This window comes from Salmo trutta, chromosome 20, assembly GCF_901001165.1.
Source record: "Salmo trutta chromosome 20, fSalTru1.1, whole genome shotgun sequence".
Taxonomy (NCBI): domain Eukaryota; kingdom Metazoa; phylum Chordata; class Actinopteri; order Salmoniformes; family Salmonidae; genus Salmo; species Salmo trutta.
In genome coordinates this window covers 7105050-7128107 of record NC_042976.1, presented here as the reverse complement: position 1 = coordinate 7128107, position 23058 = coordinate 7105050, and the positions used below count along the sequence as shown (strand labels likewise).

Sequence of the window (23058 nt, the reverse complement as noted above, 5' to 3'; positions counted from 1 at the left end):
GGGAACATATACCATACTACCAGGGCATGGAGAACATACCATAATACCAGGGCATGGAGAACATACCATAATACCAGGGCATGGGGAACATACCATAATACCAGGGCATGGGGAACATACCATAATACCAGGGCATGGGGAACATACCATAATACCAGGGCATGGGGAACATATACCATAATACCAGGGCATGGGGACATATAGCATAATACCAGGGCATGGGGAACATATACCATAATACCAGGGCATGGGGAACATATACCATAATACCAGGGCATGGGGAACATACCATAATACCAGGGCATGGGGAACATATACCATAATACCAGGGCATGGGGAACATATACCATAATACCAGGGCATGGGGAATATATACCATACTACCAGGGCATGGGGAACATACCATAATACCAGGGCATGGGGAACATATACCATAATACCAGGGCATGGGGAACATACCATAATACCAGGGCATGGGGAACATATACCATACTACCAGGGCATGGGGAACATATACCATACTACCAGGGCATGGGGAACATACCATAATACCAGGGCATGGGGAACATATACCATAATACCAGGGCATGGGGAACATATACCATAATACCAGGGCATGGGGAACATATACCATACTACCAGGGCATGGGGAACATACCATACTACCAGGGCATGGGGAACATATACCATAATACTAGGGCATGGGGAACATATACCATCATACCCCACAAGACATGCCATCAGAGGTCTCTTCACAACTATGGGACGTGCACAGTACTACATAGAGCCATGACTACATGGAACTCATGTAAGCAGTAAAATTAGATTTAAAAAACAGATAAAAATACACCTTATGGAACAGCGGGGACTACAAAGCAACAGCGGGGACTACAAAGCAACACAAACATAGGCACAGACACATGCATAGACACTAGAGGTCGACCGATTAATCGGCATGGGCGATTAATTAGGGCAAATTTCAAGTTTTCATAACAATCGGTAATCTGCATTTTTGGACGCCAATTATGGCCGATTACATTGCACTCCACGAGGAGACTGCGTGACAGGCTGACCACCTGTTATGCGAGTGCAGCAAGGAGCCAAGGAAAGTTGCTAGCTAGCATTAAACGTATCTTATAAAAAACAATCAATCTTCACGTAATCACTAGTTAACTACACATGGTTGATGATATTACAACGTTAACTAGCTTGTCCTGCGTTGCATATAATCAATGTGGTGCCTACTTAATTTATCATCGAATCACAGCCTACTTCGCCAAATGGGGGATGATTTAACAAAAGCGCATTCACAAAAAAAGCACAATCGTTGCGCGAATGTACCTAACCATAAACATCAATGCCTTTCTTAAAATCAATACACAGAAATATATTTTTTTAAACCTGCATATTTAGTTAAAAGAAATTCATGTCAGCAGGCAATATTAACTAGGGAAATTGTGTCACTTCTCTTGCGTTCATTGCACGCAGAGTCAGGGTATATGCAGCAGTTTGGGCCGCCTGGCTCGTTGCAAACCAATTTGCCAGAATTTTACATAATTATGACTTAACATTGAAGGTTGTGCAATGTAACAGCAATATTTAGACTTAGGGTTGCCACCAGTTCGATAAAATACAGAACGGTTCCGTATTTAACTGAAAGAATAAACATATTTTTTTTATCGAAATGATAGTTTCCGGATTTTACCATATAAATGACCAAAGGCTCGTATTTCTGTGTTTATTATATTATAATTAAGTCTATGATTTGATAAAGCAGTCTGACTGAGCAGTGGTAGGCAGCAGCAGGCTCGTAAGCATTCATTCAAGCTTTACTGCATTTGCCAGCAGCTCTTAGCAATGCTCACAGCGCTGTTTATGACTTCAAGCCTGAGATTAGGCTGGCAAAACTCCTGAGATTAGGCTGGCAATACTAAAGTGCCTATCAGAACATCCAATAGTCAAAGGTATATAAAATACAAATGGTATAGAGAGAAATAGTCGATGCGTCATAATTCCTATAACCTAAAACTTCTTAACTGGGAATATTGAACCACCAGCTATCATATGTTCTCATGTTCTGAGCAAGGAACTTAAACATTAGCTTTTTTACATGGCACATATTGCACTGTGTTTTTGTATTATTTAAACCAAATTGAGCATGTTTCATTATTTATTTGAGACTAAATAGATTTCATGTATTATATTATAAGTTAAAATAAAAGTGTTCATTGTTCATTCAGTCTATATATATAAAAATTGTCAGATTAATCGGTAGCGGCTTTTTTTGGTCCTCCAATAATCGGTATCAGCGTTGAAAAATCCTAATCGGTCGACCTCTAATACACACACGTACAGGTGGATTCTGTGTTGTAGATATGTGGAAGTGGAGTCGGGGCCTGAGGGCACACAGTGTGTTGTGAAATCTCTTATGAATGTATTGTAATGTTTTTAAAATTGTAGAACTGCCTTCATTTTGCTGGACCCCAGGAAGAGTAGCTGCTGCCTTGGCAGGAACTAATGGGGATCCATAATAAATACAAATATGCCATCATATGAACACGGTTCCATCATATGAACACAGTTCCATCATATGAACACAGTACATCTTCCACTACTGGCAGGGAAAGGGAAATATATTGCTGATCCTTGTCATCATCCAGATGGATGTTCTAAAGCATTGATGGTTGGAGCAAGGAAGAGAGGAAGAAAGGGAGGAAGAGAGGAAGGAAGAGAGGGAGGAAGAGAGGGAGGAAGAGAGGGTGGAAGAAAGGTAGAGGCAGAGGAAGGAAGAGAGGAAGGAAGAGAGGAAGAGAGGAAGGAAGAGAGGGAGGAAGAGAGGGAGGAAGAGAGGGTGGAAGAAAGGGAGAGGAAGGAAGAGAGGAAGGAAGAGAGGAAGAAAGGGAGGAAGGAAGAGAGGAAGAGAGGAAGGAAGAAAGGGAGAAAGAGAGGAAGGGAGGGAGGAAGAGAGGGAGGAAGAGAGGGAGGATGAGAGGAAGAAAGGGAGGAAGAGAGGAAGGAAGAGAGGAAGGAAGTGAGGGAGGAAGGAAGAGAGGGAGGAAGAAAGAGAGGGAGGAAGAGAGGGAGGAAGAAAGGGAGAGGGAGGAAGAGAGGAAGGAAGAGAGGGAGGAAGAGAGGGAGGAAGAGAGGAAGAAAGGGAGGAAGAAAGGAAGGAAGAGAGGGAGGAAGTGAGGGAGGAAGAGAGGGAGGAAGAGAGGGAGGAAGAAAGGCAGGTAGGAAGGAAGAGAGGAAGATAGGAAGGAAGAGAGGAAGATAGGAAGAAAGAGGAGAAGAAGAACTTACCCTCTGTACACTTGTCCATCTCCTCTGACTCCTGGAGCCATGCAGCCACCTTGCTCTGTCCGTTACTGTAGGAGGCAGGCAGGCTGCTCCTGGTACTGGGGGCCTGGGGGGACTGCCATGGTGGAAGACTGGTGCTGCTACTGGGGGCCTGGGGGGACTGCCATGGTGGGAGGCTGGTGCTGCTACTGGGGGCCGGGGGGGACTGCCATGGTGGAAGACTGGTGGGCTTGGTCTGCTGGAGGACATGGAGAGAGACAAAGAGGCTGGTTAGTTAACACACCTCAGTCTACAACACCTGAATAACACACACCACATGTGAAAGAAACATTATGTTTCAGGCTTGCTAGGAGAAAGTCTAAGATAATTCCATGCCTTCTAAGAGGCATGTATAATAGCTGAAGAAAAGGACAAGACATAGTATGTGGCCAACAACTCTAAATGTCAAACCACCAAAGATATCCCTTCTGTTTCACCATCACTTCAAAGCAGCAGATGTTTACTGACTCAGTCTCAGGCCCTGTGAGAGTGCTGATCAGTAGGAGGCCATGCAGGCCCAGACCCAGACCAGGCCCAGACCCATGCAGGCCCAGACCAGGCCAAGACCCAGATCCAGATCCATGCAGGCCCGGACCAGGCCCAGATCCAGATCCATGCAGGCCCAGACCAGGCCCAGACCCATGCAGGCCCAGGCCAGGCAGGCCCAGACCCAGACCAGGCCAAGACCCAGACCAGGCCCAGACCAGGCCCAGACCAGACACAGACCAGACACAGACCAGACACAGACCAAGCTGCTCTGAATACAGGCCTGATTGATGTCCTAATGGCTTCAGTCTGCCAGACTGTTCTTTCCCTGGGGACACAGTGTATTTGCTTTAACACATTCACAGACAAACATTAGTGATACTGCATTACCCACTGTAATTACTTCCAACATTACCCACTGTAATTACCCACATCCTTACCCTCTGTAATTACCCACAGCATTGCTCACAGCATTACCCACATCATTACCCACTGTAATTACACAGATCATTACCCACTGTAATTACACACAGCATTACACACTATAATTACTCACATCATTACCCACTTTAATTGCCCACAGCATTACCCACTATAATTACACACAGCATTACACACTATAATTACTCACATCATTACCCACTTTAATTGCCCACAGCATTACCCACTATAATTACACACAGCATTACCCACTGTAATTACTCAAATCATTACCCACTGTAATTACACACAACATTACCCACAGCATTACACACCGCATTACCCACTGTAATTACACACCGCATTACCCACTGTAATTACCCACAGCATTACACACTGTAATTACCCACCACATTACCCACTGTAATTACGGTATTAAGGCCATATCTGATTCAGACTCATTAGTCTTATTATTAGCTCAGTAACTGAACAGGGCTGTTAGTAGTAATAGAACCAGTCACAAATGAAAATGTTGCGTGTCTGTACACTGAAACATTAATAGCTTTGTATGTGGGTCAGACAGAAAAGAGCTCAGCTTACCACAACAGAGAACAACTGTGCCGAGCTATCTGACAGGGAAGAGGAGCTAACTGACAGGAAAATGAAGCTAACTTACAGTGAATAGGCGCCAACTGCCAGAAAAGTGGCGCTAACTGACCGGGAAGTTAGCTATCCTGTCAGTTAGCTTCACTTTCCTGTCAGTTAGCTCCTCTTCCCTGTCAGATAGCTCGGCACAGTTGTTCTCTGTTGTGGTAAGCTGAGCTCTTTTCTGTCTGACCCACAGGGAAGTAGCGCTAACCGTCAGGGCAGTGGAGCTTACCGCCAGGGAAGAGGAGCTAACCGCCAGGGAAAAGGAGCTAACACACCAGGGAAGTAGCGCTAACCGTCAGGGCAGTGGAGCTAACCGCCAGGGAAAAGGAGCTAACACACCAGGGAAGTAGCGCTAACCGTCAGGGCAGTGGAGCTAACCGCCAGGGAAGAGGAGCTAACCGCCAGGGAAGAGGAGCTAACCGCCAGGGAAGAGGAGCTAACCGCCAGGGAAGTGGAGCTAACCGCCAGGGAAGAGGAGCTAACACACCAGGGAAGTGGAGCTAACCGCCAGGGAAGAGGAGCTAACCGCCAGGGAAGAGGAGCTAACCGCCAGGGAAGTGGAGCTAACACACCAGGGAAGAGGAGCTAACCGCCAGGGAAGAGGAGCTAACCGCCAGGGAAGAGGAGCTAACCGCCAGGGAGAGGAGCTAACACACCAGGGAAGAGGAGCTAACACACCAGGGAAGAGGAGCTAACCGCCAGGGAAGTGGAGCTAACCGCCAGGGAAGTGGAGCTAACCGCCAGGGATGAGGTGCTAACACACCAGGGAAGTAGCGCTAACCGTCAGGGCAGTGGAGCTAACCGCCAGGGAAGAGGAGCTAACCGCCAGGGAAGAGGAGCTAACACACCAGGGAAGTGGAGCTAACACACCAGGGAAGTGGAGCTAACCGCCAGGGAAGTGGAGCTAACCGCCAGGGAAGTGGAGCTAACACACCAGGGAAGAGGAGCTAACCGCCAGGGAAGAGGAGCTAACCGCCAGGGAAGTGGAGCTAACCGCCAGGGAAGAGGAGCTAAACGCCAGGGAAGAGGAGCTAACCGCCAGGGAAGAGGAGCTAACCACCAGGGAAGAGGAGCTAACCGCCAGGGAAGAGGAGCTAACACACCAGGGAAGTGGAGCTAACACACCAGGGAAGAGGAGCTAACCGCCAGGGAAGTGGAGCTAACCGCCAGGGAAGAGGAGCTAACCGCCAGGGAAGAGGAGCTAACACACCAGGGAAGTGGAGCTAACACACCAGGGAAGAGGAGCTAACCGCCAGGGAAGAGGCGCTAACCGCCAGGGAAGAGGAGCTAACCGCCAGGGAAGTGGAGCTAACCGCCAGGGAAGTGGAGCTAACCGCCAGGGAAGAGGAGCTAACCGCCAGGGAAGAGGAGCTAACACACCAGGGAAGTGGAGCTAACACACCAGGGAAGAGGAGCTAACCGCCAGGGAAGAGGAGCTAACCGCCAGGGAAGAGGAGCTAACACACCAGGGAAGTGGAGCTAACACACCAGGGAAGTGGAGCTAACCGCCAGGGAAGTGGAGCTAACACACCAGGGAAGAGGAGCTAACCGCCAGGGAAGTGGAGCTAACCGCCAGGGAAGAGGAGCTAACCGCCAGGGAAGAGGAGCTAACACACCAGGGAAGTGGAGCTAACACACCAGGGAAGAGGAGCTAACACACCAGGGAAGTGGAGCTAACACACCAGGGAAGTGGAGCTAACCGCCAGGGAAGTGGAGCTAACACACCAGGGAAGAGGAGCTAACCGCCAGGGAAGAGGAGCTAACCGCCAGGGAAGAGGAGCTAACCGCCAGGGAAGAGGAGCTAACCGCCAGGGAAGAGGAGCTAACCGCCAGGGAAGTGGAGCTAACCGCCAGGGAAGTGGAGCTAACCGCCAGGGAAGAGGAGCTAACCGCCAGGGAAGAGGAGCTAACACACCAGGGAAGTGGAGCTAACCGCCAGGGAAGAGGAGCTAACCGCCAGGGAAGAGGAGCTAACCGCCAGGGAAGAGGAGCTAACACACCAGGGAAGAGGAGCTAACCGCCAGGGAAGAGGAGCTAACCGCCAGGGAAGAGGAGCTAACACACCAGGGAAGTGGAGCTAACACACCAGGGAAGTGGAGCTAACCGCCAGGGAAGTGGAGCTAACACACCAGGGAAGAGGAGCTAACCGCCAGGGAAGAGGAGCTAACCGCCAGGGAAGAGGAGCTAACCGCCAGGGAAGAGGAGCTAACCGCCAGGGAAGAGGAGCTAACCGCCAGGGAAGTGGAGCTAACCGCCAGGGAAGAGGAGCTAACCGCCAGGGAAGAGGAGCTAACCGCCAGGGAAGTGGAGCTAACCGCCAGGGAAGAGGAGCTAACACACCAGGGAAGAGGAGCTAACTGCCAGGGAAGAGGAACCCACCTTTACTTCATGTTGTCCTGCAGCGGGGGAGGCTGGGTGGGGGTGAGGGATGGGGGACTCGGTGCTGGCAGGGGGAGGAAACGTCCTTATGGTGGCGTCTCGGGGGGAGCGGACGATCTCATTCTGCCGGTAGAGACGGTGGTGGCGCAGCTTGACCACCCAGGAGTCAAAGATGTCTGGAGACTTGATCTGTAAAGAGGAGAGGAAAGAAGAGGAGAGAGATGCCACAGTAGGCTATTGTTCATAGAAATTGTAATCGTCCAAGCCCTCAGACAAGGGCTAGATTTTTATCATCCATCCTGTGAATCTCTGTCACTCTTTCAAGCTAACCTTGAGGTGGTAGATATGCTCCTCTGTGTCCAAGTCAATGCTAACCTTGAGGTGGTAGATATGCTCCTCTGTGTCCAAGTCAATGCTAACCTTGAGGTGGTAGATATGTTTCTCTGTGTCCAAGTCAATGCTAACCTTGAGGTGGTAGATATGTTTCTCTGTGTCCAAGTCAATGCTAACCTTGAGGTGGTAGATATGTTTCTCTGTGTCCAAGTCAATGCTAACCTTGAGGTGGTAGATATGCTCCTCTGTGTCCAAGTCAATGCTAACCTTGAGGTGGTAGAGATGCTCCTCTGTGTCCAAGTCAATGCTAACCTTGAGGTGGTAGAGATGCTCCTCTGTGTCCAAGTCAATGCTAACCTTGAGGTGGAAGAGATGCTCCTCTGTGTCCAAGTCAATGCTAACCTTGAGGTGGTAGATATGTTTCTCTGTGTCCAAGTCAATGCTAACCTTGAGGTGGTAGAGATGCTCCTCTGTGTCCAAGTCAATGCGGCGGGCTCTCTTCTTGATGGACATGACAGAGAGACCCACATCAATGCAGCCATGCAGCTTGCCTTTCTGAATCTTAGAGAAAAGAGAGTTAACATAAGTCATGTATGGTATCTCATTGTTGCTATATAAATGGAATCTCAAGGTGAAGAAAGATATAGGATCATGATCGAAAGTACTAATTGACTCTGTTAGGACTACTTGGCTCTTATAGGCCTACTTGACCCATGCGGGTCTACTTGACCCTTATAGGACTACTTGGAGTCTTATTCAAAAGTAACCACCATGAATCATCATTCTGCACTATTACGCAATATCATGCAGTGAGGCTAGTTTGTCTGTTTGGTTCAAAGAGATCAAGGCTGACAAGAACATGGCTGCTTCCAGGAGACACTGTGGAAGGAAGGACCCTTTGGAAACATCAGATAAGTGTGGACCCAGCAGTTTTACCATTAATTTGGAGATTTCCTACAGACTGACATGGGCAGCAGAAACACTATAGGCAGAGTGACCCTGGAGGTGTTTCTGCTAAGTTACCATTGTGCCATAGGGATGCCAACTGAGGCTGCCCTCCATCCCTGCTCCGTCTCTGTTCCATTGGCTACTAGTCAGGGTTACTCACATCAATTGGTGACTTGGAGTACTTCAGCATCCCATTGTCCAGGACAAAAAAACGCTGTAGGAAAAACAAGAACAAACATTGAGTAGGACAATAACAGCACTTGTCTCTGGAAATGAATGTACTCTATCTGAAAGAAGGTGTGGTTGATTACTTTTCTGAAGGGTTTTGCAACAAGGAAATCGATGTAAACAAGTACAAGTGTTTTCTCTCTCAGTCGGCCATCAAGCCCTACCTTGTGCCAGCCTTTCAGTGGCCATTTCCGCTTCTTCAACATGAAGCCTTCGTGTTTATCTGGCCTCTGGACGTTGCTCTGACCGATTTTCAGTCCCTCAATGATTTCCCAGCTGTCTGCCTCCTAGGGATGGAGAGAGAAACAGAGCCGTGTCGGAACTCATCTGTTCACTTCTCCGGGGCCGGCGGAAAGAGCAGAAAAAACAGCAACAGTACAGAAAGGCCCCCGGCCCGGACCGCAGTGGTTTCCCCAAGTACATGGAGTAGCCAGCCAGGGCGTTGGCAGAACACGATCTATTTTGGTTGCCTCTGGTACATTCTAATGCCTTGATTCCATCCAAAATACACAGCTAAATGAATGATTACTTTAACGACTTTACCTCCCAGATTGTTAAAATTTGTTGTGGTATTGAGTGGAAAGACATGACTTTACAATTAAAATGACAGAAAATGTATGAATTCAGTGTGTTGTTAGTTGTTTTGGATATCGTCTAGGCCTTTGTGATCAACACTATTTTCTAAATAAGAGAACCTTTAACATGAAACCTCTCTACTCTTGAGATTCAAGTCATATTTACAGTTTTACTGCAAGATATGAATGGCCACAATGATATTTGTTCTTCAAATTATGCTGCTACTGGGGGCAGGATGTTTGTGACTCAAGGAATTGGTAGGGTTTCCGACTTGTCAATCAATCACTGTGGATGGGAGTTTGAGGGAAGGTGGTAGATGAGTAATCTAGTCAGAAAAACTAGTCTACACTTTCAATTTAGTTTATTGTGACAAAAACCAAAGAAAAAAATATTGTAAACATGAATTCCCTGTTGAGAAACAAAGTCAGGAATAGATCTACCAGTATTTTTATTTATTTAACCAAGTCAGGTAAGAACAAATTCTTATTTACAATGACGGCGTACACCGGCCAAGACCCGGACGACGCTGGGGCAATTGTGCGCCGCCCTACGGGACTCCCAATCACGGCCGGTTGTGATACTGCCTGGATGATGGAACGATGGAAGACTGACGCAGGTGTTAAACCAGCAGTTGACTGCTCCATAGCCGACAGTGATTAAATCAGTAGACCTTCATCAATATCTTTAATAAAACCATATAAGTATCCTTAGCTTTTAAAACCTTTAATCTGTTTAATTGAATCATATTTTGGACCAGAATGAGGCTCTCTCTCCGCTAGCCTACCTATTGTTCCTGCAGTGAGGGTTCAGCATCTTCATCGAATATAATTAATCTGCAGATAATCGGCAAAAAAGTGTAGTAGGCTATACACACTTTTCTGACTTGCGGATTGAAACGTTTAAATAAAAAGAAGCCTTGTAGTCGGTTTACAATGAGTCTGTTATCGGCCATTTAGTAGACGGCCGGTGTTTATGGAAAACACTGGGAACGCATTTCATCCTGCTGCCTTTAAACAGTATGAATAATAGATACTACCAGATACAACATAAATACTACCAGATACAACACAAATACTACCAGATACAACATAAATACTACCAGTACACTACTGTATATTACGTTGAACTGTGCATTTTTTGTTCTACCTATTAACAGAAATACAGCCCGATTGAGTATCTCCCAGCCCTCTCAGCATTTCCACTAGCTGTCCCCTACTCTGCTCTCCTGTTTCAGGGCTCCTCTGGAGTGGAGGAGTGGAGGCAGGGATGGGGTCAGGTGGGGATAAGTATGACATGGCAGCAGAAGTGTCCCACTATGAGAAATGAGACCCTGGAGGGCCCCACTCGGCGGCGTGGGTTAGGCCATGGTCAGGTGAAGTTACAGCTGAATACAGAACAGTTAGCTGCCTTATAAGCTGCCCCCTGCAGCGCTGACAACCCAGTGTGTTTGTGTGTGTGTGTCTGTGACAGACTGTGGCCTCACACAACACCCAGGGATCAATATAGGCCATGAAGGGCCATGTGGCTATTACTAAACACAACACCCAGGGATCAATATAGACCATGAAGGGCCATGTGGCTATTACTAAACACAACACCCAGGGATCAATATAGACCATGAAGGGCCATGTGGCTATTACTAAACACAACACCCAGGGATCACTATAGGCCATGAAGGGCCATGTGGCTATTACTAAACACAACACCCAGGGATCACTATAGACCATGAAGGGCCATGTGGCTATTACTAAACACAACACCCAGGGATCAATATAGGCCATGAAGGGCCATGTGGCTATTACTAAACACAACACCCAGGGATCAATATAGGCCATGAAGGGCCATGTGGCTATTACTAAACACAACACCCAGGGATCAATATAGGCCATGAAGGGCCATGTGGCTATTACTAAACACAACACCCAGGGATCACTATAGGCCATGAAGGGCCATGTGGCTATTACTAAATGTCTGTCTGTGTGTGTGTAAACAACATTGAGCAGCATAATAAAGACGGTGAAGTAGACATGACCTCAGTGTGCAACAACCTGACCCTTTGAAAGCAAATTAACATAATGTGTTTTTATCCAGCACAGTGCAGAAAGCTATTCTGTTCTGGTGTGCCCCAGTTCAGCCACCATAGCAGCCTGGTAGAAGAAGTAAGCCATTCCAATCCCTCTATTTCAAAAGTTAATCTCACCTTCCAAAGATATTAATTTAAAAAACTAGAATTGTTTGGACACTTGAATATGAAGCAGTATAGGCTAAATGCATAAATCGCTAAAGCTGTGTCCTCGCAATGCTGGAGGATAGATGGATTGATTGTGCTGCAATAATAACACTAGCGCCATGTTGTCCCAATACACAGGAAGAGTGTTTTCCATAAGCACCGGCCGTCTACTAAATGGCCGATAACAGACTCATTGTAAACCGACTACTAGGCTTCTTTTTATTTAAACGTTTCAATCCGCAAGTCAGAAAAGTGTGTATAGCCTACTGCTGTTTTTGGCGATTATCTGCAGATTAATTATATTCGATGAAGATGCTGAACCCTCACTGCTGGAACAATAGGTAGGCTAGCGGAGAGAGAGCCTCATTCTGGTCCAAAATATGATTCCATTAAACAGATTAAAGGTTTTAAAAGCTAAGGATACTTATATGGTTTTATCCGGCTACTTTTTCCATTTCATTAAATTAACTAGGCTTCTTTTTATTTACACGTTTCAATTCGCTAAATCAGAAAAGTATGTATGTATAGCCTTCACCCGCGGCTAGAATGAACAATATGCATCTTCTGGCGATCTATTGATAGGACAGGCGCCTGTCAGTCACAAAGCGAGCAATTTATTTTTGATTTTAAAAACATTTGACAGGGAAACTACTGTCAAATGTTCTGTTCCGCTTCTCGGTACCGGTGTTATTTATGTAGGCTGTGGTTGGCTGCCTTCTCATTTCTCACAGAGGAGGGGAGAGCATGATGCTTCTTCAACGTCTCCTGTGAGTGAATTTACACGTCCCATGTAGGCTAATTTAAGTGGTAAAGATGAGTTGACATCAACTTAATGTTTTTTTTTTGTTGGCAAATTCATTTATTTTCTTTAGCGTGTTTCATAGGACTATACAGCCACGGAGTCGGGGTCCATAAGCTATTTAATGTGGTTTGATTGACGACCGAACAGCAAGTTTTGACTAGTTTATAAAAGGTGTCAAACTGATTGAATAAAGTCAATCTCCTATAATTGCCATTCATAAATCATACAACGTAGTTATATGTCCATGGTATCGCATCGGGACAGTAAACCAAAGAACTTGTTTGTAATTTCCTCCGATTCGAAGCACATGTCGAGACTTGTCAGTGACCGCTAAAGTGACTTTTCAGTGTAGCTTGGTGATGGGTTGTTCACGAACAAACGGCTCTTTTGAACTGATCTTTTAGGTGAACTTTGGGAACCGAATCGCATCGGCGAGAGAGCCGTTCATTTGGCTCCCTAATTTGCATACTGGTAGGCTACTACTGCTGCTTGGTAATTATTTGCAGATAAATTATGAAAACATTCGGTGAAGATGTTGAACCTTCACTGCAGGAACAATAGGTAGCGGATAGAGAGCGTCATTCCGGTCCAAAATATGACAAAAGAAAATAGATTAAAGGTTATAAAAGCTAATTATACTTATATGGTATTATTAAAGATATTGATATGTCTACTGATTTGATTTAAATTTCGATTATGGAGTAGTGAACTCCTGCTTTCTGTGTGGCAAAGCCCACGTTTAACACCTACTTCATTCTTCCATCATACTTAAGTCTATTCATCGGCGCCGTACTTGGTAAAAAAGTGGGTTTGCACAATCTGGCGGGGGTCCTCCCCCTGAACATTTTAGCATTTTTAGAAACCATTATCCCGCAATTATATTTTGTTTCTCATTAGGGAATCCATGTTTACTTGACAGAATACAATATTTTTTTATTTTTTTTGCCACAATAAACTAAATGGAAAGACTAGTTTTTCAGACTAGATTACTAATCTTCCGCCTTCCCTCAAAGTCCCACTCACAGTGATTGATTGACAACTCCGAGTCACAAACATCCTGCCGCCTCCCCTGACAATCCCGCCCAGAGTGATTGATTGACAGGCAAAACTGTTAAAGGGATAGTTCACCCAAATTACAAAATGACACATTTGTTTCCTTACCCTAAGTGTCCACAGCAATAGAGCCAATAAAATACATAATTTGAAGAACAAACACCATTGTGGCCATTCATACCTTGTAGTAAAACTGTAAATATAACTTGAATCTCAAGAGAAGACAGGTTTCATGTTAAAAAAGGTTATCTTACTAAGAAAATAGTCCTGATCATATAAGTCTATGCCTGATGATATCCAAAACAACTAAACACACTGAATTCATACATTTTCTGTCATTTTAATTGTAAAATCATGCCTTTCTCCTAAATACCGCAACTCATTTTACTGGGAGGTAAAGCCGAAAAAAGTATTCAATAATATAGCTGTGTGTTTTAGATGGAATCAAGGCATTAGAATGTTCCAGAGGCCACCAGAATAGAGCTTGTTCTGCAAAACAAAATCACCGGGGGGGGCAATCCGGACTCCCCTCCCCTCGCTTTTCCTATTCGGCTGAGTATGAGTATGCAGGCTACCAGCTCTACGATAGTGGTCTAAGGCGTCACTACAGACCCTGGTTCAATTCCAGACTGTATCACAACCGGCCGTGATTGGGAGTCCCATAGGGCGGCGCACAATTGGCCCAGCGTCGTCCGGGTTAGGAACAAATTCATTATAAATAAGAATTTGTTCTTAACTGACTTGCCTAATTAAATAAAGGTTAAATACTTTTTACAACCATATCAAAGATTTTGCTGAGTTCCAGTTCATATAAGGAAATCACTCAACTGAAATTAATTCATTATGCCCTAATGTATGTATTTCACATGACTAGGAAAACAGATATGCATCTGTTGGTCACAGTGTCACACTCTGATCTGTTTCACCTGTCTTTGTGATTGTCTCCACCCCCCTCCAGGTGTCGCCAATCTTCCCCATTATCCCCTGTGTATTTATACCTGTGTTCTCTGTTTGTCTGTTGCCAGTTTGTCAAGTCAACCAGCGTTTTTCGTCTCAGCGCCTGCTTCTCCCCAGTCTCGCTTTTTTTCGCCCTCCTGGTTTTGACCCTTGCATGTCCTGTTTCTGAGCCCGCCTGCCTGACCACTCTGCCTGACCTTACATTTACGCCTGCCCTGTTGGCGTAATAAACATTGTTACTCTGACACAGTCTACATCTGGGTCTTCCCTTCAAACCTGATAGTACGAATTGGCCATGGCTGAGCCAGCAGACCCGGGCCAGTTGCACGACGCCATCTCCTCCCAAGGAGTCACCATAGGGAGGCACGAGGGACTGCTTCATGGCCTTATGAGATAGCGCAACGTTTGGGGGTCCAAACGTTGGCTGAACGCCTTGACCAGGCATTCATCGGACAGTTTGCTGGAGCAATTCCGCGGGTTGTCTGGGAGGCAGCCTACCATGGTGGTAACCCCACAGCCCCTCAGTAACCCAGCTGCTAGCAGCGCCATCTCATTGGTCACCCCACTTTCTCAGGGGCCCCTTTAAACCCCCCCCCCAAGAACGCTTCAATGGAGAGTCGAGCACCTGTCGGCGTTTCCAGCTCATTGTGCCCTCATTTTTGCGCTTCAGCTTCAGCCCAGTCCCCTTGGATCCCTCCAAGATAGCATATCTCATCATGCTGAAGTCCGGGAGGGCTCTCACCTGGGCTACTGCTGTATGGGAACAGCAACCGGCCATATGCGTTAGTCTGGAGGGGTTCGTGGGAGAGGTGAAGAAGGTTTTTTTTACGCCCCATTCTCCGGGAGAGAAGTTGCCTGGAAGCTAATCCAGCTTCGGCAGGACTCCTGCAGTGTGGCTAACTATGCAGTGGATTTCTGCACGTTGGCAGCGGAGAGTGCTTGGAACCACGAAGCACTGTTCGATATGTTCCTGCATGGCGTCTCGGAGGAGGTCAAGGATGAGCTTGCTGCTCGGGAGTTACCTACGGATCTCGATTCCCTCAGAGCTTTGACTATCGGAATCGATGGGCGACTACGGGAATGACGGAGGGAGAGGAAATTCAACTTCACTCGCACGTCCAGGGATTCCACTTTGTCTCCGAGTCATCCCTGACGATCCCATTGCCGAGAGAACCCGAGGCTTCCCGACCTTCCACGAAAGTCGCCGGAGTCGGCTGAGTCACCGCTTCCCGAGCCTATGCAACTAGGTAGAGCTGGGCTATCGACAGCGGAACGGGAATACAGGATCAACACGAAGAGTTGTCTGTATTGTGAGACTCTTGGTCATTTTGTGTCCTCTTGTCCTTTAAAGAGATCAGGCTCACTGGTAGGAGCGAGTACTCTGGTGGGCCATTTGGAGAACTTTCCTGCTTCCCTTGCTCGCACCCCTGTTCATGCCATTCTGTTGGGAAGCCAGTCTAAATCATTCCAGGTCCTCATTGACTCTGGGGCCGATTAGTTTTTTGGATGCTACCCTGGCTTCCGAGCTAAACATCTCCACTTAGCGCCTCTCCACTCCCATGGATGTTAGAGCGCTGGACAGGCGCTCTATAGGCCGGGTCACTCATATTACCACTCCCATCAACCTACGGGTGTCAGGGAATCACAGCCAGACTATTCAATTCCAGCGCAACAAGTCTCCTCAGATTCCCGTGGTATTGGGAAGCGCACAATTGGCCCAGCGTCGCCTGGGTTTGGCCGTCATTGTACATAAGAATTTGTTCTTAACTGACTTGCCTAGGTAAATAAAAATTATTTTAAATTCTTATTTACAATGACGGCCTACCCTGGCCAAACCCGGACGACACTGACTCCCAATCACGGCCGGATGTGATACAGCCTGGATTCAAACCAGGGACTGTAGTGATGCCTCTTGCACTGAGATGCAGTGTCTTAGACCGCTGCGCCACTCGGGAGCCCAATGCATCGAAAGCATTAAAGCAGTGCAATGACCATTCATTGGTTGGATCCAGTGTATATATCATGGCTATTATATCACAAACCCAGGTAGTAAAACGATCTAGACCAGTGGTTCTTAACCTGGGTTCGATCGAACCCCAGGGGTTCGGTGAGTCAGTCTCAGGGGTTCGGCGGAGGTCAAGACACACACCCGACTCATATGATTCGTGATGACACGCCCCGCTTGGCCATCATTGGCTGCAGGTGATCACGCAACATTGCTTGGCCTATCTGTGCTGCAGGGAATTTGCCGCGCTCAGTAGTCGAATTGTGACTGTCGTGATGGTACGTCGTGTGATTTCTTTCTTAATATTTTAATCCCTTCATACTAACTATGTCGAGCAAAAAAAGAAAGTGGTCGGACGAATATGTACAATATGGATTCACATGTATAACGGAACGTGATGAGAGTCAGCGTCCTAACTGCATGATTTGCAATGCCAAGTTGAGCAATTCTAGTCTAGCACCGGCAAAACTAAGAGAACACTTCCTTAAGCTGCATGGAGATGGACAATACAAGAACACAACGCTCGCTGAATTCAAGGTGAAGAGAGACATTTTTCCAATTAAGAAGGGTTCGGTGAATGCGCATATGAAACTGGTGGGGGTCAGTACCTCCAACAAGGTTAAGAACCACTGATCTAGACTGTTAATACAAATGCCTTAATAGAACTTCAAAAGAGACAGCCATGATTAGGCCTAAGCAAAAAGGCAGTAACTGCTCACTTGAGTTAATGTAATTTTTGCTACATTAAATACATCCTTATTCATGTGGACAAGTATCCTGCCTCTATTGTGTTTTGGAGAAAATGGGTGTCATGTTAACAGTAACTGCATAAAGTTACTCTGAAACCAAGGTAAATAAAAGCCATATTTCTCAGTTCCATGGTATGAGCAGTTACTGCCTTTTTGCTTGGTAGGGCAGAAGCATGTTGCGTTTATATTTTTGTTCAGTATAGATTGAAACACACTGGTGTTTTAGGCTACATTAACTGCAATGAATCAAACCTTTACTGCAGGTAAGGTCTTTAGGAGCAGGGAATAGAACAAACGATCCTTGGGGACACCTTAGGGTGAATCTGGGTATATCTGGGCTATACATATTTAGACCTTCACCGCAGCAGCACTGTGGGGTAGATAGCCAGAGGGACGGACACCTTAAGGTAAATCTGGGTAAATCTGGGCTATAAATATCTAGACCTTCACCGCAGCAGCACTGTGGGGGTAGAGAGCCAGAGGGACGGACACCTTAAGGTAAATCTGGGCTATAAATATCTAGACCTTCACCGCAGCAGCACTGTGGGGGTAGAGAGCCAGAGGGACACCTTAGGGTAAATCTGGGCTACCCAGACCCCTTCTTTTACGCTGCTGCTTCTCTCTGTTTATTATCTATGCATAGCCACTTTAACTCTACCTACATGTACAGTTGAAGTGGGAAGTTTACATACACTTAGGTTGGAGTCATTAAAACTCGTTTTTCAACCACTCCACAAATTTCTTGTTAACAAACTATAGTTTTGGCAAGTCGGTTAGGACATCTACTTTGGGCATGACACAAGTAATTTTTCCAACAATTGTTTACAGACAGATTATTTCACTTATAATTTACTGTATCACAATTCCATAGGGTCAGAAGTTTACATACACTAAGTTGACTGTGCCTTTAAACATGGCTTTAGAAGCTTCTGGTAGGCTAATTGACATTATTTGAGTCAATTGGAGGTGTACCTGTGGATGTATTTCAAGGCCTATCTTCAAACTCAGTGCCTCTTTGCTTGACATCATGCGAAAATCAAAAGAAATCAGTCAAGACCTCACAAAAAGAATTGTAGACCTTCACAAGTCTGGTTCATCCTTAAGAGCAATTTCCAAACGCCCGAAGGTACCACATTCATCTGTACAAACAATAGTACACACGTATAAACACCATGGGTCACGCAGCCGTCATACCGCTCAGGAAGGAGACGCATTCTGTCTCCTAGAGATGAACGTACTTTGGTGCGAAAAGTGAAAATCAATCTCAGAACAACAGCAAAGGACCTTGTGAAGATGCTGGAGGAAACAGGTACAAAAGTATCTATATCCACAGTAAAACGAGTCCTATATCAACATAACCTGAAAGGCCGCTCAGCAACGAAGAAGCCACTGCTCCAAAACCGCCATAAAAAAGCCAGACTACGGTTTGCAGCTGCACATGAGGACAAAGATAGTATTTTTTGGAGAAATGTCCTCTGGTCTGATGAAACAAAAATAGAACTGTTTGGCCATAATGACCATCATTATGTTTGGAGGAAAAAGGGGGAGGCTTGCAAGCCGAAGAACACCATCCCAACCGTGAAGCACGGGGGTGGCAGCATCATATTGTGGGGGTGCTTTGCTGCAGGGGGGACTGGTGCACTTCACAAAATAGATGGCATCATGAGGAGGGAAATTATGGGAATATATTGAAGCAGCATCTTAAGACATCAGTCAGGAAGTTAAAGCTTGGTCACAAATGGGTCTTCCAAATGGACAATGACCCCAAGCATACTTCCAAAGTTGTGGCAAAATGGCTTAAGGACAACAAAGTCAAGGTATTGGAGTGGCCATCACAAAGCCCTGACCTCAATCCCATAGAACATTTGTGGGCAGAACTGAAAAAGTGTGTGTGAGCAAGGAGGCCTACAAACCTGACTCAGTTACACCAGCTCTGTCAGGAGGAATGGGCCAAAATTCACCCAACTTATTGTGGGAAGCTTGTGGAAGGCTACCCGAAAAGTTAGACCCCAGTTAAACAATTTAAAGGCAATGCTACCAAATACTAATTGAGTGTATGTAAACTTCTGACACACTGGGAATGTGATGAAAGAAATAAAAGCTGAAATAAATCATTCTCTCTTCTATTATTCTGACATTTCACATTCTTATTATAAAGTGGTGATCCTAACTGACCTAAGACAGGGAATTTTTACTCAGATTAAATGTCAGGAATTGTGAAAACTGAGTTTAAATGTATTTGGCTAAGGTGTATATAAACTTCAACTGTTGCTGCTGTGTTAATGATAGGATGTAACAAAGTGTGAGGTAATATAAAACCCTGCCTGCTCCCCAAATGACACCCTATTCCCTATATAGTGCACTACTTTTGACCTGCACTGGGTCTATTAAAGCACTGAGCTAAACCTATAGAGAAGCCTGACCTATAGTGGAGCGTATTTACTGAGAGGATTTCTCAGTGTGGGCAGGTGGGAATAGGCCAATGTGGTCAAATGTCCCTTGACATCTTAGAGCCTTTACATTGGTCAAGTGTCCCTTGACATTTTAGAGCATTTACATTGGCCAGGTGTCCCTTGACATTTTAGAGCATTTACATTGGCCAGGTGTCCCTTGACATTTTAGAGCATTTACATTGGCCAGGTGTCCCTTGACATTTTAGAGCATTGGCCAAGTGACCTCAATGACATTGCCTGGTAAAAAATATGTTAAATAAAACATGGGACTTGGTGGTTGGACAGAGGGGAAAGACAAGAACAAAACAAGTGCTTTATTGGACATACTTTGCCACAGTGAAAAAGGCAGAGATTTATTCCATTGTCAGCGCAGGTGGTTCATCACATCATCTGCCATCAATGTATTCTGACCACTACCATGAACACAGCCTCTTTCTGTGGCTACCTCTATGATTTCACTCCTGCTACTCATAATCAGCCATTAATACACTAGTCATCTGCTATCAAAATACTGTTCCTGGTCACCCACAGAAATATACAGGGAACCAACTGTTTCAGATGAATCTTCCACACAGGGAACCAACTATTTCCGATGAATCTTCCACACAGGGAACCTCCTGTTTCAGATAAATCTTCCATACAGGGAATCTACTGTTTCAGTTGAATCTTCCACACAGGGAACCTCCTGTTTCAGATGAATCTTCCACACAGGGAACCTCCTATTTCAGTTGAATCTTCCACACAGGGAACCAACTGTTTCAGTTGAATCTTCCATACAGGGAATCTACTGTTTCAGATGGATCTTCCATACAGGGAACCAACTGTTTCAGATAAATCTTCCATACAGGGAACCAACTGTTTCAGATGAATCTTCCACACAGGGAACCTCCTGTTTCAGTTGAATTTTCCACACAGGGAACCTCCTGTTTCAGATGAATCTTCCACACAGGGAACCTCCTGTTTCAGATGAATCTTCCACACAGGGAACCTACTGTTTCAGATGAATCTTCCATACAGGGAACCTACTATTTCAGATAAATCTTCCACACAGGGAACCTACTATTTCAGATGAATCTTCCACACAGGGAACCTACTGTTTCAGATGAATCTTCCATACAGGGAACCTACTGTTTCAGATGGATCTTCCATACAGGGAACCAACTGTTTCAGATAAATCTTCCATACAGGGAACCAACTGTTTCAGATGAATCTTCCACACAGGGAACCTCCTGTTTCAGTTGAATTTTCCACACAGGGAACCTCCTGTTTCAGATGAATCTTCCACACAGGGAACCTCCTGTTTCAGATGAATCTTCCACACAGGGAACCTACTGTTTCAGATGAATCTTCCATACAGGGAACCTACTATTTCAGATAAATCTTCCACACAGGGAACCTACTATTTCAGATGAATCTTCCACACAGGGAACCTACTGTTTCAGATGAATCTTCCACACAGGGAACCTCCTGTTTCAGATGAATCTTCCACACAGGGAACCTCCTGTTTCAGATGAATCTTCCACACAGGGAACCTCCTGTTTCAGATGAATCTTCCACACAGGGAACCTACTGTTTCAGATGAATCTTCCATACAGGGAACCTACTATTTCAGATAAATCTTCCACACAGGGAACCTACTATTTCAGATGAATCTTCCACACAGGGAACCTACTGTTTCAGATGAATCTTCCATACAGGGAACCTCCTGTTTCAGATAAATCTTCCATACAGGGAACCTACTATTTCAGATGAATTTTCCACACTATATCTAATATGTCTAAAAACCAAGAGATGACAGGTGGTTGTTAAAGCATAAAGAAAAGGTTAATGTGATTATCTGGATACACAGAGGGATGACTGTGTATGATGCACGCTGAATCAGTGTCTGTGTGTGTGTAGTGCTGTGTCTGTGTGTGTGTGTGTGTGTGTGTGTGTGTAGTGCTGTGTGTGTGTGCATAGTGCTGTGTATGTGTGTAGTGATGTGTGTGTGTGTGTGTGTGCATAGTGCTGTGTATGTGTGTGTGTGTGTGTGTGTGTGTGTGTGTGTGTGTGTGTGTGTGTGTGTGTGTGTGTGTGTGTGTACTATAGACTGCAGGTGGTGTCTAGTTGCACTCGTGAGGGTCTCCAGAGCGTTTAATGGTGGTCAGTAGCATAAGGGGAAGTGATATGTATTGATCCCAGAGGGGCTGAATCTCATTAAAGCTTCCCCCACAAATAGCCACTTCACTCACTTTCCCCTCGCACACTGACACGCACTGCAGCCCAGCCTTTCATGGCCTTTACCCTGGGTCTGTAGTCTGCACCGCTACCCCAGGAGTCCCTAGGGAGGATGTAACCCTTATACGGCACCGCACAGCACCACACACACACACACACACTAACCAGCATAGACAATGAGGCAACATAGAGTTATCAAGGTGAGTCTTGTGGCTTGAGTTAATGCATCACTATGGTGATGGCGACACTGAGCCGGGCTGTAGCTAGCTGTGGCGTTCACCTCGGAGCCAATAGGGACACAGGATACGCCTGAATGAATGAATCCCACCACATGACCCCGTCTCCAGCCTCAACACAACAATACTGTGTACTGGAGACAATCCACTAGGACTTTCCTGCCCGGTAAATCACGACAGCAACCAAATACAACAGCAGTCACTATGGTCCAATAACATTCTCTAGGTATCGCAGCCTCACAAACAACAGACTAAAGTCATTCAATTGGACAGGTCCCTAATTTGTTGAGTGCCTCTTACATCCCTCACTCTCTACTTTAATTAAACTTGTGAAATTCAAGGAGTAGGAATGGGACATCAATATGTTATTGAGATCAGAGTGAGTTCAGACAATAGGCTAGAAGACTGCAGAACTCACAAGGCACCTTTTGTACACCGTGTCCAGTATGAGATGACACGGACCAGAGTAGGACAGGGACCAGAGTAGGACAGGGACCAGAGTAGGACAGGGACCAGAGTAGGACACGGACCAGAGTAGGACAGGGACCAGAGTAGGACAGGGACCAGTGTAGGACAGGGTCCAGAGTAGGACAGGAACCAGAGTAGGACAGGGTCCAGAGTAGGACAGGGCCCAGAGTAGGACACGGACCAGAGTAGGACAGGGACCAGAGTAGGACAGGGACCAGAGTAGGACAGGGACCAGTGTAGGACAGGGAGTGAGTAGGACAGGAACCAGAGTAGGACAGGGTCCAGAGTAGGACAGGGACCAGAGTAGGACACGGACCAGAGTAGGACAGGGACCAGAGTAGGACAGGGACCAGAGTAGGACACGGACCAGAGTAGGACAGGGACCAGAGTAGGACAGGGATCAGAGTAGGACACGGACCAGAGTAGGACAGGGACCAGAGTAGGACAGAGACCAGAGTAGGACAGGGACCAGAGTAGGACAGGGACCAGAGTAGGACAGGGTACCCAGAGTAGGACAGGGACCAGAGTAGA

At 46.0% G+C, this 23058-nt stretch overlaps 1 protein-coding gene across 4 annotated transcripts in view; it reads right to left on the bottom strand.

Annotated features, from left to right (window-relative positions):
* Positions 1–23058, bottom strand: part of LOC115155487 (oxysterol-binding protein-related protein 6-like) — a 93880-nt gene that overhangs the window by 29961 nt on the left and 40861 nt on the right. For 3 of the 4 annotated variants that reach the window (XM_029702123.1, XM_029702127.1, XM_029702124.1), the window contains exons 3-7: positions 8946–9068; positions 8714–8767; positions 8053–8166; positions 7273–7461; positions 3301–3535 (exon numbers count right to left, since the gene is read on the bottom strand). In XM_029702123.1, the coding sequence (XP_029557983.1) occupies positions 3301–3535; positions 7273–7461; positions 8053–8166; positions 8714–8767; positions 8946–9068 (715 nt within the window). The remainder of the gene's footprint in view (positions 1–3300; positions 3536–7272; positions 7462–8052; positions 8167–8713; positions 8768–8945; positions 9069–23058) is intronic. The other variant, XM_029702126.1, reaches the window with a different exon arrangement.